The sequence below is a fragment of the Leopardus geoffroyi genome, chromosome D4, assembly GCF_018350155.1.
Source record: "Leopardus geoffroyi isolate Oge1 chromosome D4, O.geoffroyi_Oge1_pat1.0, whole genome shotgun sequence".
Lineage (NCBI taxonomy): Eukaryota > Metazoa > Chordata > Mammalia > Carnivora > Felidae > Leopardus > Leopardus geoffroyi.
The window spans coordinates 12,089,214-12,103,175 of NC_059342.1; the positions used below are offsets into that span (position 1 = coordinate 12,089,214).

Here is a 13,962-nt window from a genome sequence, read left to right on the forward strand (position 1 = left end):
GGGCCTGCAGGGAACAAGACGCCATCTTTCCCCCACCTGGCGTCCCGTCCCTCCCCCGAAACAACACGACACTGGGCCAAGAGGCGAAGTTCTTGTTTATTGTTGCAGCGACTCTTACAGACGTTAGCGTTCAGTGAAATCAAGGAAGAGAACACATTAAATACATCACAACCCCCAAAACAGTACAGAGGAGGGGAGGGCGGGCCGGGCCGGTGACCAGACTGTCAGAGCAAGTACATTCAGTGGGTGTGTGGTGCCATCATTCCGGGCTCACGTGTATATATATTTTATTTATATAATTTATATTTATATATAGAGATCATTGAGTTTTGTGTATACAAAGAACAATATTGTTACAAATACAATACTCTACTTGTCCCAAGCTTTACAATAAGCTCTATTTCACCCTCTTTACAGAACAATAGTACAAGTTCAGACTCTAGGGGCTGTGCTGAATATGTACAAGAAATTTCCTTCCCACGTGGTCCTCACGCCCTGCTGTGATGGAGGGGGGCAAAGAATCGGGTCGTGTGCTCCAGAGGGCCCAAGCCAGGGAAGGCGCAGACAGACACGAAGCTCAAACCAGCAAGCGGCCTTGGAAGAGGGAGAGTAAACAGGTCTAAAAGGAGGTGGCCCTTGGTTGTAAACATTGGTAACAGCCACACCACTGGGTCGAGGGACCCAAGAAGGGCGTGTGGATGGGTTTCCTCAGCGTGCAGATGGGGACGTTGGGTGCGGATAGGGGGGGCCTCAGGGGCGGCAGAAGTGATGGGGGAGGTAGTCGTTTAGTCTGGGACTCTCTGAGGCCGCTGTTCCATGGTGGGCTCCAGGCCCCGAGGAGCCTGCTCTGGGGAGGGCGTGCACTCCAGGCCTTGGTCTCTGGGGGTCTCCTCCTCTTGTGAACCCAAGGCTGACGGTGGCTCCCTGAAATGCTCCCGTGTGAGAAGGCAGAGACAGGATGCGTTCTGGTGCATCCTGGCTGGACCAGGACGGGTAGACGAAGCTGAGAACCTGTCCCCGAAGCTGGGTCACCAGCATGTCCCAGCCAAGCAGCAAGAGTGGCTTTTTGCCTGGGCCCTGTTGGGGAAGGCTGCTCTGTACATAGTGTTCCCCGTGACGGGGTGAGGGTGGGGGTATTCAGATATTTACATATATAACTATATATACTGGGATGCCAGAAGAGACCACCACGTCCTATGGATTTTCACACACCGAGTTACTAACGCTCAACTCCCTCCATCCGACGCGAGCAGGGCCAAGAATACACTCCAGGTGAACCTGTACCGAGCTCCGGGAACGAGAGTATCTGGGTAGGCAGAGCCACTTTCAGTAACAGAAGGTAGGTGGTGGACAAGTAACCTCACTCTTCTGCTAGAAGATGCTGGTCTTCCAGCAGCTCTTACCAAATGGGCTTTTGCGGCACTCGTCAAACGTTCTGAGACTTTTGTGCCATAGCGGCAGAATCTGTGTTCTCTGTCCCCTCTCCTTTGGATGAAGATGCCTAATCGTGATACTGGCAGGCTGCGTAGGGACTGCTGGCCCATCGCGGATCGGCCTCTGTCCCGGTGCTGGGGCAAGTGGCCCGAGTGGTCACCCTGGGACCAGACAGGCATGAACCCCTCCCATGACCTTCCAAGGCTCCTGAGGCCTCACACCCACCACTAATGCTTTGTTCCTGTTCTACTCTTTTTGGCAGAGGGAAGAGCGACACAAGACTCTCGAGTCCTTGACTATATTGTCAGACACACTACAGTTTGGTAAACTGAGAACTTGGGGCCATGGTTCTGGCTGATTTGGGCTGCGTGGGGCTGAGCCTCCTCTGAAGTCCAGGGGTCCTGGACTGTCCAGGCTGGCTCCCCTGCAGAGGGGGCAGCCCCTACTTTATTAAGGTTTATACTACAAACTGAGGGTCGACCACTGATGCCTTTGGAACATTCGGCTTTCCTGACTCACAGAAACCCTGAGGTACAGAAATCCCAGGGGAACACACTGCACAGTCATCTGAGGCTGGTCTCTTGTTCCGATTTTTTTTTATGTGTCTCCCTCCCCGAAATCCCTCCAACAAATAAATACATGAGCCAGTCCACATATGCTCACCGAATTCCTGTTTCCACAGATACAACATAAATATCCCATGTGCAGAGAGCAGGGACTCTTAATATTACAAAATATATTAGTTTCTCTTCCCCTGTCTCTGCTGAGGTCATGAACGAAATGGAACAAAAAAAAGCAAACCAACCCACACCCACCTAAGTGAAAACAAAATGCTCTTTGGACCAAGAGTAATTGAAAACTGGCTCAGGATAAGATCACTACAACACCTGCACGAACTGAGACAGAATCCACAACATGAGGCACCAGGTGAGAACACGCAGCATCTCACCCAAGTGCAAGCGCTCTCAGACCCACCAGGCAGCAAGCTGATGTTTCTAGAACACATCTGGGGATGCTTAGGCATCGTGTGAGGTCATCCTTGTCTCCTTAGTTTTGTCGTTTATTACTATTCTGGCCTCTCCAATCCCATCCTGCTACGTGGCCCTGAGCAGAGAGGAAAGCTGGTCTTACCTTGGGCCAGGAAGCCTAACACGATTGCATCTGAGTTCTCTTCCTCCACGGGAGCAGTCTGTCCTTCCGAGACCCCCAGGGTGAGTGTGGAGTGGGGGCACGAAGGGAGTCCACTAGGACCCTGAGCCAAGGCGGCGCTGGTGGGGCCAGGCCTCGGGGGGGGGGGAAGGGGGGTGTCTCGCCCCGGACAAGGCTGAGCAGCCCCTGCAGGCCTCACCTGCCAGGGGAAGGGACCTCGTGGAGAGGCGAGGTGGGCTTTCCAAGGGCTCTGTGTGCCTCACTGGTGAGGGAAGGAGGCGAGGGAGATGCATACACAAGAGAGGCTGTATACGTACGTGTGTGGCAGAGAGGGAGGAAGGAAGTACCTGCCCATGTCTATCGGCTGGTTGGTGACCTTAGCACAGCCTGAGGCGGCTGGGCTGCCCCAGGACCTGCCGAGCTCTCTGCACCAAGATGGCACCCTGGTCCCAGGCCCTCTCCCTCCTACCCTTGGGGGAGAAGGCTCACCTTTAAGAACGCAATTATGTCGAAACTAAAAGTAGTTACACAAGAGGCATAAGGTTGGCTCAGAAATTCTGGGCAGAGGGGTGTGGAGCCCCAAGTCCAGTGTGGTAGGCAGGGCAAACCCTGAAAGACACAGCTGGTCTCTGCTGATACACCGTGTTCCCATACACTGAGCCAATCGGAGCCAAGACCAGCGGCTGGACTGTAGGCACTGCTGACTCAGCTCCTTCACTGTCCCCCCAGGAGCACCTCTTGGGGGAAGGGAGGACTCCCCTGGAGCCGTGACGGTCTTCCTGGGAACCCCCGGGGGCCCTTCAGGATGGTCTGGGCAGACACCCGGTGGGTACTGGCTGCTCTCTACCCTCAAGGGCGTGTGTACAAAACTTTCCAGGTGTTAAAAAAAAAAAAAAAAAAAAAAAAAAGCAGCAAACTGGAGAGAGAGTAAAGAGGTCTGCAGATTCTTCTCTTCCTGTGTAGAACCGGTGCTGGGCGTGAGAGGGAAATGTCTCAGTGGGCACACAGATGCAGCACGAGAAACACACCACGAGTGAGGACAGTCCTCCATGCAAGCCGCCAGGCGGGGGGGGGCACGGCCTCAGATGTAAACGGGTTGCTCTTGGGCCGTCAGCAGTCGGTACATGGCAGCCGGCATCGTCTTCATGTGAATCTGAGGGCAGAAACGTGCATCAGCAGGCCTGAGGCTGCGGGGTGGGGTGGGGTGTGGCTGTGTGGCCATGGCCCCCCGTTGCCCCGGGGGGGGCAGCACCTCTAACCACGGCGGGGTGGGGGGGAGCTCTGAAGATCGCCCCTCACCAGCCACAGGGACCTGACTGAGGCCTCCAGGAAGAGAGGGCTCCACGGGCTTTCTAAAACGTGTGGGGTGGCACAGAGTGCGCAGTGAAAACCGGGGAAGCTTTGTTTCGCAGCCAAGGCAAAAGGAGAAAATCCCTTAAAAGCAAGGGAGAGTGGCAGTAGGTAGTGGCGGTGGGTCGGGACCCCTCCCCCAGGGGGTCAGGTGGCTCAGGAGGCGGGCCCTGGAACAGCCATCGCCACCTGGAGGAGGCTGGAGCCCGGAGCTGCCCCTGGAGGCCTGGTCCATCTATCAGACGTCAATCTGAGACTTCCATGGCCCAGCAGGTGTGGTGACATTAACTGGAAGAATGGACAGAACTCGGGCGGCCCCGGGGGGAAGCCACAATAATGAGGCTGAGAGTTGAGAAGAAAAGGTGAGCAAATAACGCAGGAGAGAGTGAATCCTGGTTCTAGGAGCCGCTCTCGGATGCCGCTAGGCAGTGGGTGACCTCTGGCCTGAGTCTGACGGTTCTGCTTGTCGAGCAGGGTTTTGAACCACAAAGGACGCTGCCTGGAAGGCCCGTGTGGGGCCGCGCAAGCGCGAGGCCGGGGTCCCCCAGGCACACCCCCACCCCAGCCCCCGCTCCTACCTCCCCCACCGCATTGGAGAGGATGTGGACGATCTTCTCGTGAGGCGTGGCCACCACGCTCTGCCCGTTGATCTCGATGATCCGATGTCCCACGCGGACGCCGCCTCTCTCGGCTATGCCCCCTCGCATGAGGCTGCAGATCTGTCAGAGCCAAAGGCCACACCGTTAACCCTCACGGCAGGATCCCATGTCGGAGAGCCGGGCGGAGACAGGGCTGGCTTTCCTGGACCCCTGCCCTCCGTTCTCCACAGTTACTTTGGGGCATTCCAATCTCTCGGTTTCCTTTCACAAGCGACAGGGCTCCGTGGGCGCACAGGGCCACCCGGCCGCTGCACCCCGCCCGGGGGATGTAGTACATCGCAGGAGGGCACGGCACACTGAGTTCCGACTGCCTGTCATCCCAGCTGGGTCCGGGGGAAAAGAGCTTTTTGGACCTGTCACCGAGTCACCAACAGTTTCAAACTCTCAGCCTGTGTAACACAGGCGAATACTATTTCCCACATTCACCGCTAGGACTCAGACATCCAACTGTATAATCTGCAGCCTGCTTTTCAGGGTCACGGTTACATGAGCTAAACCCCGCTTTGGGTTTCCAAAGTGTGGCCAGCTGGCCGGGACTTGCTCCTTTTGACCTTCTCAACTTAGCAGCCCGTGTTCAAACTCACTTCCCCCCGGAAAGGACATCGGGGCTGGGTTTTGTCTCTGTGTAGCAGCACATCACCGTGTGCAGAAGCTGCGGGCCGGTGGAAATGAGCTCCCCAGGGCTTGGAGTTGGAGGGCTCGGGGCTCAGCCCTGCAGGGGAAGGCCACCCCCACTTCAAACAGAACATCAGACTTTCTCCACAAGAGTGTGTTTTTAGTTTACAAAGTTGACATTTCACACCAGATCGTGCGCTTTTTTAACTTTTTTTTTTTAACGTTTATTTATTTTTGAGACAGAGACAGAGCATGAATGGGGGAGGGGCAGAGAGAGAGGGAGACGCAGAATCCGAAGCAGGCTCCAGGCTCAGAGCCGTCAGCACAGAGCCCGACGCGGGGCTCGAACCCACGGACCGTGAGATCGTGACCTGAGTTGAATTCGGACGCTTCACCGACTGAGCCACCCAGGGGCCCCAGATCGTGTGCCTTTTAAGCCCACGTAGACAAGACCGTGGCATCGTATGACAATGCTCTGTGACCGAGTGTGTGGACCCTGCAGAGCCCCCCACCTTGTACTCTGGGGTCAGAATGCTGCTTAGGTGCTTCCCACACTTGAGACAAAACCGAGGGACCCGCTGTTGCTATACAACAACTCTTTGTTCATAGCTGAACTTTTAAAATTATTTGCATATGAACAAAGCAAACAAGGAAATATCGGCAGATAAAAACAGGTGTCTGCCCAAAAGCGTAAGGAGTAAGTAACCCCGGCTCCCTTCCTAAGAGGAAAGTGAGGCCGCTGAGGTCCAAGGAACAGATGAAGGGGAACTTCAAAGCTACCTCAAGGGTATTTCTAAACCTTGAAACAGACTTGGAATACAATTTTAAAAACCTACCACTCTTGAGATTTTTAAGGGGGAAAAGAATAGCGTTCTTCAATGTGGAAAGACGAAGGGAAAGAGAAGGAGAGCACATCCAAAATCTAAAAAAATCAAGGTCGCAGACAGAGAACAGGATGGTCATCAGAGCCCGCAATTACTGTGATTGCAGAATAAGGCAAACCAGCACAAAAAGGGAGTAATGTTGAGTATGGAGTTTCTGTGTGGAATGAAGAAAAAGTTCTAGAAAGAGACAGTCGTGACGGTTATACCACTCTGTGAATGTACTTTAATGCCGCTGAACTGTATGCTTAAAGATGGTTTAGACTGAGGGGCACCCGAGTGGCTTAGTCAGTTAAGCGTCTGACTTCAGTTCAGGTTACGATCCCACAGTTTGTGGGTTCGAGCCCCACATCGGGCTCTGTGCTGACAGCTCAGAGCCTGGAGCCTGCTTCGGATTCTGTCTCTCCCGCTCTCTCTGCCCCTCCCCCACTCGCACTGTCTCTCTCTCTCTCTCTCTCTCTCTCTCTCAAAAATAAATAAACATTAAATTAAAAAAGAAAAGTATTGTTTCCGGACAGATATCCACGTGATGAAAATACTCTTCATCCCTAAAGTGCTATTCAGGTTAAAAGGGCAAGGCAGAAAACATGCACGCATCACAGCCATGGGGGCCGGGGCTCTCCACCTGCACTGTGCCCCGGAATCACTGGGGAGCCCGCCCAGTGCTGCCCAGTGCTGCACACCCCTGGTGGGGGGCTGGGCAGCTCTATAGGGGCTAACAGGTGTACCCAGGTGGTGACACAATGGCATCCCCTGGCCGGAGGGGAAGGACGCACTTGGTGACACATCCCAGACTATCTCAAGTTGGCAGCTGGGAGGCTGACCCTTGCACCATCACAGAGAGATTCAGGGCCAGGGCTCTGGGAACCACCCTTCTCTTCTCATGTGCAAGGGCACAGGATTCTCTGCCCACAGGGGCACACAGGGCCTGCCCTCACCCACTCCTCCCTCTCCTTGCTGCGTCCTCTCAGGGAACTGCCTGGCTTTAAAAAATAAAAATTTGGGGCCTCTGGCTGGCTCAGTCAGTTAAATGTTCAATAAATATATATGCAGATGAATGAATGAAAAATTTTCTCCATCTATAAAATGAGTTTTGACTAGATTTCGGACCGTGTACTTAAATAATCGTCAAGAGGCGCCTGAGTGGCTCAGTCGGTTGAGCGTCCCACTTCAGCTCAGGTCATGATTTCACGGTTGGTGGGTTCAAGCCCCACACTGGGCTCTGTGCTGACAGCTCAGAGCCTGGAGCCTGAGTCTGACAGATTCTGTGTCTCTCTCTCTCTCTCCGTCCCTCCCTTGCTCATGCTCTGTCTGTCTCTCAAAAACAAACATTAAAAATAAATTAAAAATAAAAGTTAAAAAACTAACACGGTGCCACGGTTTTATTTGTCAGATCTTTGGAAGAAAGTGTGGAGCCCTACTTACGATTCCATTCTGGACGCTGAAACCCAGCTGGTAGCGGAGGTCCGGTCTCCTGATCAACACGGTTGTCACTGGAGGACACCTCACGATGTTCAGCTTGACCCGGGGCTGATTCTTCAAACCCTGCAATGTGAATGGAGCACAGTGGAGATGGTGACTGGTGAGGCGGGCAGGAGAGATCCAAGGAGACAGCACCAAAGGCAAATGGAGTCCTAAGGAGTCCCAAGGGATCTTCCATTATTTCTGGGATTCACGAAGCAGACGTGCATGCAGGTTGACCGTGCCCAAGCAGGGACAATCCACTGCTAGCCTGTACCAATTCAGGGCCCAAAGAGCCCATTGACCCCTCACACCTGTGGCCAGTGTGCTCTGTGAGCGCACAGGGCTTATGGGAGACCTGGGGAGGCTGCTTAAGAATCAGCCACTCTGTGTTGGCACCACGTGTGGGCACCCTACCCACACGGTCCGTCAAAACCCGTGCAGCCGATGAAACCAGCTGAGCCGCCCGTCACTGAGCGTGGGCTCCTGCCACCCACAGGAGCTGTCTCCTTCAGTCTCCTTGACAAACTGCAGCTCTAACTATGTCCATTCTACAGAAGAAGACACCGAGGCTCAGAGATCCTAAGCAACTCACCCCGCTTCGCCCGCAGCGGGATCCAACCGCACATCTGTTCTGTTTTCAAAACCAAGCATTTCGCCTACACCATGATCCCCCCTAAAGACAACGGGACAGCGTGTATCATTCACGAGTAAGGCTTGCTCGACCAAGCAGCCAGGGAGAGCAATAAAAGAATGAATTCGTGCCACCAAAGCTTCTATTCTGGCCTTGCACGGGGCCCTGTCGTCAGCTTACTTTCCTACCCGGCTCGAGTCCAGGGCTCCTAACATCTGACTTCCCCACTGCCTTGGATGGATTGCAGTTGGTCCTTTCAACGTGTGAGTTTTGACGGTGCTCAATTTAACTTCCCACCTCCAGCATCTCTGCCCGTCTCCTGGGCGTTCTGAATCGCTCTGTTTTCTGCCGGATCAGAGCCTCCCAGGGGCTGCAATTTGGGTAATGCTTGGTGCTCACACGCAGGCAGGCCTCGCCAGCCACTCTCTGTGGTTTCTGGAAGATCTCTGGGAAGCTTCTCTGGTTCACAAAGTCATGATTTCCAAGTGCAGCAGCAGCAGACGAGCTGAGAGCAGTTCTCCCCGGGCCAAGCCCGCCAGGGACTGACCTTCCGCACGACACAGGCCTGCTGTCCGCGGGCACAGGGCTCCACAGGGTTCCGATGCGTCAAGCTGTGTTTCCGCCTCTGCAGCCGGGTGTCCTCAACACTCCACCCCTCCCTTCCTCCACCTCTGTCTCCACAAACCCAGATAAGTGGTGGGTGACACCCGGAGGTCCCCTCCAGCTCTAGTTCTGAGTTCACCCTTTCCACGCATTCCTTCCCTCAGTGTATTTGCCAACAACACCACGTCTCGACCATTATGCTTAAAAACACCTGTTTCTGCTCAGATCATGATCTCACAGTTGGTGAGATCGAGCCCCGCCTCGGGCTCTACGCTGACAGTGTGGATCCGGTTGGGATTCTCTCTGTCTCCTGCTCTCTACCCCTCTCCCACTCACGTTCTTTCTCTCTCAAAATAAATAAACATTAAAGAATATTAATGAAAACCAATTTCTAAAATTAAAAATGGGCATCTTTCAGGAAGGTGGTGCTCAGATATTAACGCGCATACAGTTGACCTTTGAACAATGCAGGGGTCAGAGGTGCTGACCACCCCCACCCCCCCGACCAAACCGTGCGGTTGAAAATTCACATACAACTTTTGAGTCCCCTGAAACTTAACTACTAACAGCCTATGGTGACCAGAAGCCCTACCAATAACATTAACAACGCATATCTTGTAGATGGATTATACACTGTGTTATTATAATAAATTAGGCTAGAGAGAAAGCAAAGGTTGTTAGGAAAATCACAAGTTAGAAAATACATTTCCAGGACTGTGCTGTATTTATTGAAAAACACCTGTGATAAATGGGCCCGTGTAATTCAAGCCCGTGTTGCTCAAGTGTGTGTCTCCCTCCCTCCAGTGCCTCGTCTTTCTCATCCACTTGACTAGTCAATATTTACTGATCACTCCCCCCGTGCCAAGGCTGGTGTTAGGCAGCGGGGAGGGCTGCAGGCACACGCAGGGCAACCAGAGGGGCTGGCCCCCCTTCCCGCCCTCCACAATCACACAGCAGGAGACCAGGAATTTGTTGGAACCAGAGGGAAGTACACCCCCAAAACGAGCACGCAGAATTCCAGCTTCAGACAGTGCCACCAGCTTTGAGTGCTTACACCTGTGCACCTCTGGGGTGACGCAGGTGTGCATGTGATGCTCAGAGAGCACACCCTGAAAAGCCAGAGAAGGACTCTATTTTCTTAATTACCCCAAAAAAGCTCACATCGCTCCGGTGGGTTCCTTTTTCGTGTGCGTGAATTGACTGAAGAGGCCTGATCTGTCCTTCAGTGAACGAAGTTCTAGACTGAGGAAATGTGCTGCCAGATGAGGCTTAAAGAGGCGGCAATTTGGAGAAGAGACGGCAATTTGGAGTAGCCGGAGAACGCCACTGCTCCGCCGTTCCCCATCAGTGCTCCAAGTTGGGTCCCATTAACTTGGATTTCTGAGCTGCCATTTGAGAGGAGATGCCAATTAAATAAGCGATCATTGTGTCCCCATGACAGCAGTGGAATGCTACAGCAAATTAAGAAATACTGTGGGAGAGGAAGGAGAAGGGAGAGGGGAAGGGAGAGGGGAGGGGAGAGGGGAAGGGAGAGGGGAGAGGGGAACGGAGAGGGGAGAGGGGAAGGGAGGAGACAGAAGCCAGAATCGTCTCTATAGTAACAGGAAAGCAGGACCATGATCCTGTGGAAGGGAGAGGAAAGCGGTGCTCTAGTTTAAAAAAGAAAAAATAATCAGGAGGGCAGGACCACAGAGGCAAGGAACTGCCTAAGGAACTGGCAGGAACAAGGCAAGGAACTGACTGCTAACAAGCTTTGCCTACCAACACTTACACCTTAGGAATTAGGACAGGCGAAACAGGTGCTAGGGAGGAAAGCAATGAAAAGGATTCATTACCTCTCTTTTCTAGAAACGTTTCTGTTTTCCTATAACTGGGGGTGGCGGTGGGGGAAGTCAACATGCGTTAAAGTGGAAAGACACAGAATACATGGTATAGACCCTTGTTTCTCAAAGGGCTTTGGGAGACTGGTGACGTCATCACCTGCCAGCTTGCTGAGGGAGAATCCCACCACAGACACGTGCGATCTGCATTTCAACAACAGCCCCACGGCTTTCAATTCAAAGTTTTCTAAGCTGTGAACTATCCATCTATGGATCCATCGGGATGAGAGCTGCTAACTTCATTGCAAGGTGCACTGGCACAACGGTGAAATGAGCTACCGACCAGAAGCCCTGAAGAAGCCCAGAATATTCCCCTGCGCTGGCCCCACAGGTGGGGTGGGGCAGTGTGATCATGTGCTTAGGTGGAGGCAAAAGAGGTATGCCGTCTGAGGACTTTTTTAAAATTTAAAAAAGATTTCATTTTTTGAGAGAGAGCGTGCCAGTGAGCAAAGAGCAAAGAGAGAGGGAGAATCCCACGAGGGAGGGAGGGAGGAGAGAGAGCGAGGGAGAGAGAGAGAAGCAGGGCTTCCCCAAAGCAGGGCTCGAACTCACAAACCCTGAGATCATGACCTGAGCCAAAGTCAGATGCTTAACTGACTGAGCCACCCAGGCGCCCGTCTAGGGAATTTTAAAACAATATGACAACCCAGAAAGTCTGCATTTGGTGCTGGCAATCCTAGCTGAAGTCAGTGGTAAAATTCTCGTCCCAGGCAGGATGGACCACTCACATCTCTCTGCTTGACAAAGCAGCACATCTCAGGGCACCGAGGACGGCAGGCTGTGTCCTGGCTGGACCTGCCGGCTACGTCCTCATCTGCTGAAGGCAGCCCTGGAGGCACTGGTTTTCTTGCTCTGCCTCTTCAGCAGTGATACCACGTGGCCTTTGAATTCTGATTCCACAGAGACTCCATTTATAGATATCAAAGATCAGCTCCCGGTGCAAACAAACCTTCTCCCCGTAAGAAGTTGCTTCCAGGGTGCTCTGATTGCTCGCGGAGCAAGCTTTGTGTCTACCTTGATGAGAGAGAGAAGATGAGTCCTTGTGGGGCCCCTGCACCTGGCACTGGCCTTGGGGTCTCAGCCTCCCTCATCTGGTCTGCCTTCTTACATCTGGATGCAGCTGTCTGCAGGAGAAACCTGGGCAGGTCATCTGCACCCTGGGGGTCTCTGATGGCTTGTCTGTGAACCAGGTGCCCATGAGGGAAGGGGGCTGGCTGTCGCGAGGAGGGAGGGAGGGAATGAAGGTGGGCGCCGCCTGGCAGGTGCGTAACGGGCAAGGGCAGGAAGCCTCAGGAAGCTTCTCCTCCGTATTCTCTCCCTCTTCTGGCTCCTCTTCCCCAAACGTTTCCAGGCCCAGATCCACTCCCCATGCTCCCTCACCCACCTCCCTCTCTCTGAATGGATCCCTTCCCCCACCTCAGAACCCCTGCACTCCCAAGACAGGCTTTCTCAGCCTTTGCACTCAGGCTCATTCTCCGCATGGGGCTGGGTGTCTGGCACCATCCTGCACCTCTACCCACGAGATGCTACAGCATCTCCTTCTCCCAGTTCTCTCAACCTAAACTGTCTCCAGACCCTGCCAAGCTTCTCCTGAGGAAGGAGGTGTGTGTCAAGATCCTCGGCCGAGAACCACTGCCTCAGGGGCTGAGTGATACCAAGGGGGCTGAGTGACCTGGACCCACCACTGATGAGTGATTACATCACTTTTCTGTGCCTCAGTTTCCTTACTTGCACAACGGGCATGACAATAGTACCTACCCTACAGAAGGCTGCCGTGAGGGTTCCACGAGCAAACGCGCACAATCTCATAATGGTGCCAGGGACACAGCGCTCAGCTGCCTTTAGCTACCCGTTCTTTCCTTCACATCTCTCCAGCAAGATCAAGTTCCTGGGTGCAGACTGTATATCATGTGTGTCTGGTTCCCACGGCCCCTCAGGGGTTTTCATGCACGCACAGTGTTAAACAAGTCATTTGCTCACTAGTATGAAAGGATATCCATGAACCTTGACACGTGTGAGTTGCCAAACGTGGGTGGGTCCTGTGTCCCCACTCCAAGCCCCCAGAACCCTGGTCTCTCCACGGTACCACACCACTAAATCAGCCTTCCCTGGCTGTGCTCAGGCGTGTCTCCACCGGCTGCAAAGCCAGCCCAGTGCCCATCGAGTCAAGCAGCAACTCCAGAAGGCCGTTTCCCTTTATGTTATCCATCCGCCTAGATCTTACTCTTCCCTTCCAAGCCCAACTTAAAAATCAGAAAGAATTCTCCTCCCTCTGCATGTGTGCAGCATTTCTCCTCTCTGCTGCCATTAGGCCCACCGAACCCTTTCAGTGATAAATTATCCTCCACAGAAGTGCTGATATTCTGCTTCTCCAAAGTTCAGCTCTGCCTAACGGAGGCCCAATTAAACATTCATGAGTGAATATGCACGTTCAAGGTAGGGTCTTTTATATATATATAATATATGTGTGTATATATATATATATAAAAATAATATATATATACATAACATATATATTATATACATAATATATATAATATATAATGTATATAATATATAGTATATATACTATATATAATATATAATATAAATGCAATATATATAATATATACTATATACTATATATATTATATATAATATATAATATGTATAAACATATACATATATACATATATATGTATATATAAACATATAAACATATATATAAATATATATGTGTGTATGTGTGTGTATATATACATACACACACATACATACACACATATATATTAAAGGTAGGGCCTTTTAATTTATATATAATATATAATATATATAAACATATACATATATACATATATATGTATATATAAACATATAAACATATATAAATATATACGTGTGTATGTGTGTGTGTGTATATACATACACACACATACATACACACATATATATTAAAGGTAGGGCCTTTTAATTTATATATAATATATAATATATATAAACATATACATATATACATATATATGTATATATAAACATATAAACATATATAAATATATACGTGTGTATGTGTGTGTGTGTATATACATACACACACATACATACACACATATATATTAAAGGTAGGGCCTTTTAATTTATATATATATATATATATATATATATATATATTTTTTTTTTTTTTTTTTTTTTTTTTTTTTTTAAAGTAAGCTCTAACCCAGCATGGGGCTTGAAATCAAGATCCTGAGACCGAGAGTCATATGCTCTACTGACTGAGCCAGCCAGGCACCCCAAGGTTCTTTAATCTTTAATGTATGTTA

The 13,962-nt window shown here is 51.4% G+C and overlaps 1 protein-coding gene across 7 annotated transcripts in view; it reads right to left on the minus strand.

Annotated features, from left to right (window-relative positions):
* Positions 1 to 77: 77 nt before the first annotated feature.
* APBA1 (amyloid beta precursor protein binding family A member 1) overlaps positions 78 to 13,962 on the minus strand; it is a 207,955-nt gene continuing 194,070 nt past the window's right edge. For all 7 annotated transcript variants that reach the window (XM_045469804.1, XM_045469803.1, XM_045469802.1 and 4 more), the window contains 3 exons: positions 7,514 to 7,633; positions 4,512 to 4,652; positions 78 to 3,736 (listed from right to left, as the gene is read on the minus strand). In XM_045469804.1, coding sequence (XP_045325760.1) covers positions 3,665 to 3,736; positions 4,512 to 4,652; positions 7,514 to 7,633 — 333 coding nt within the window. In that variant the 3' untranslated portion in view covers positions 78 to 3,664. The remainder of the gene's footprint in view (positions 3,737 to 4,511; positions 4,653 to 7,513; positions 7,634 to 13,962) is intronic.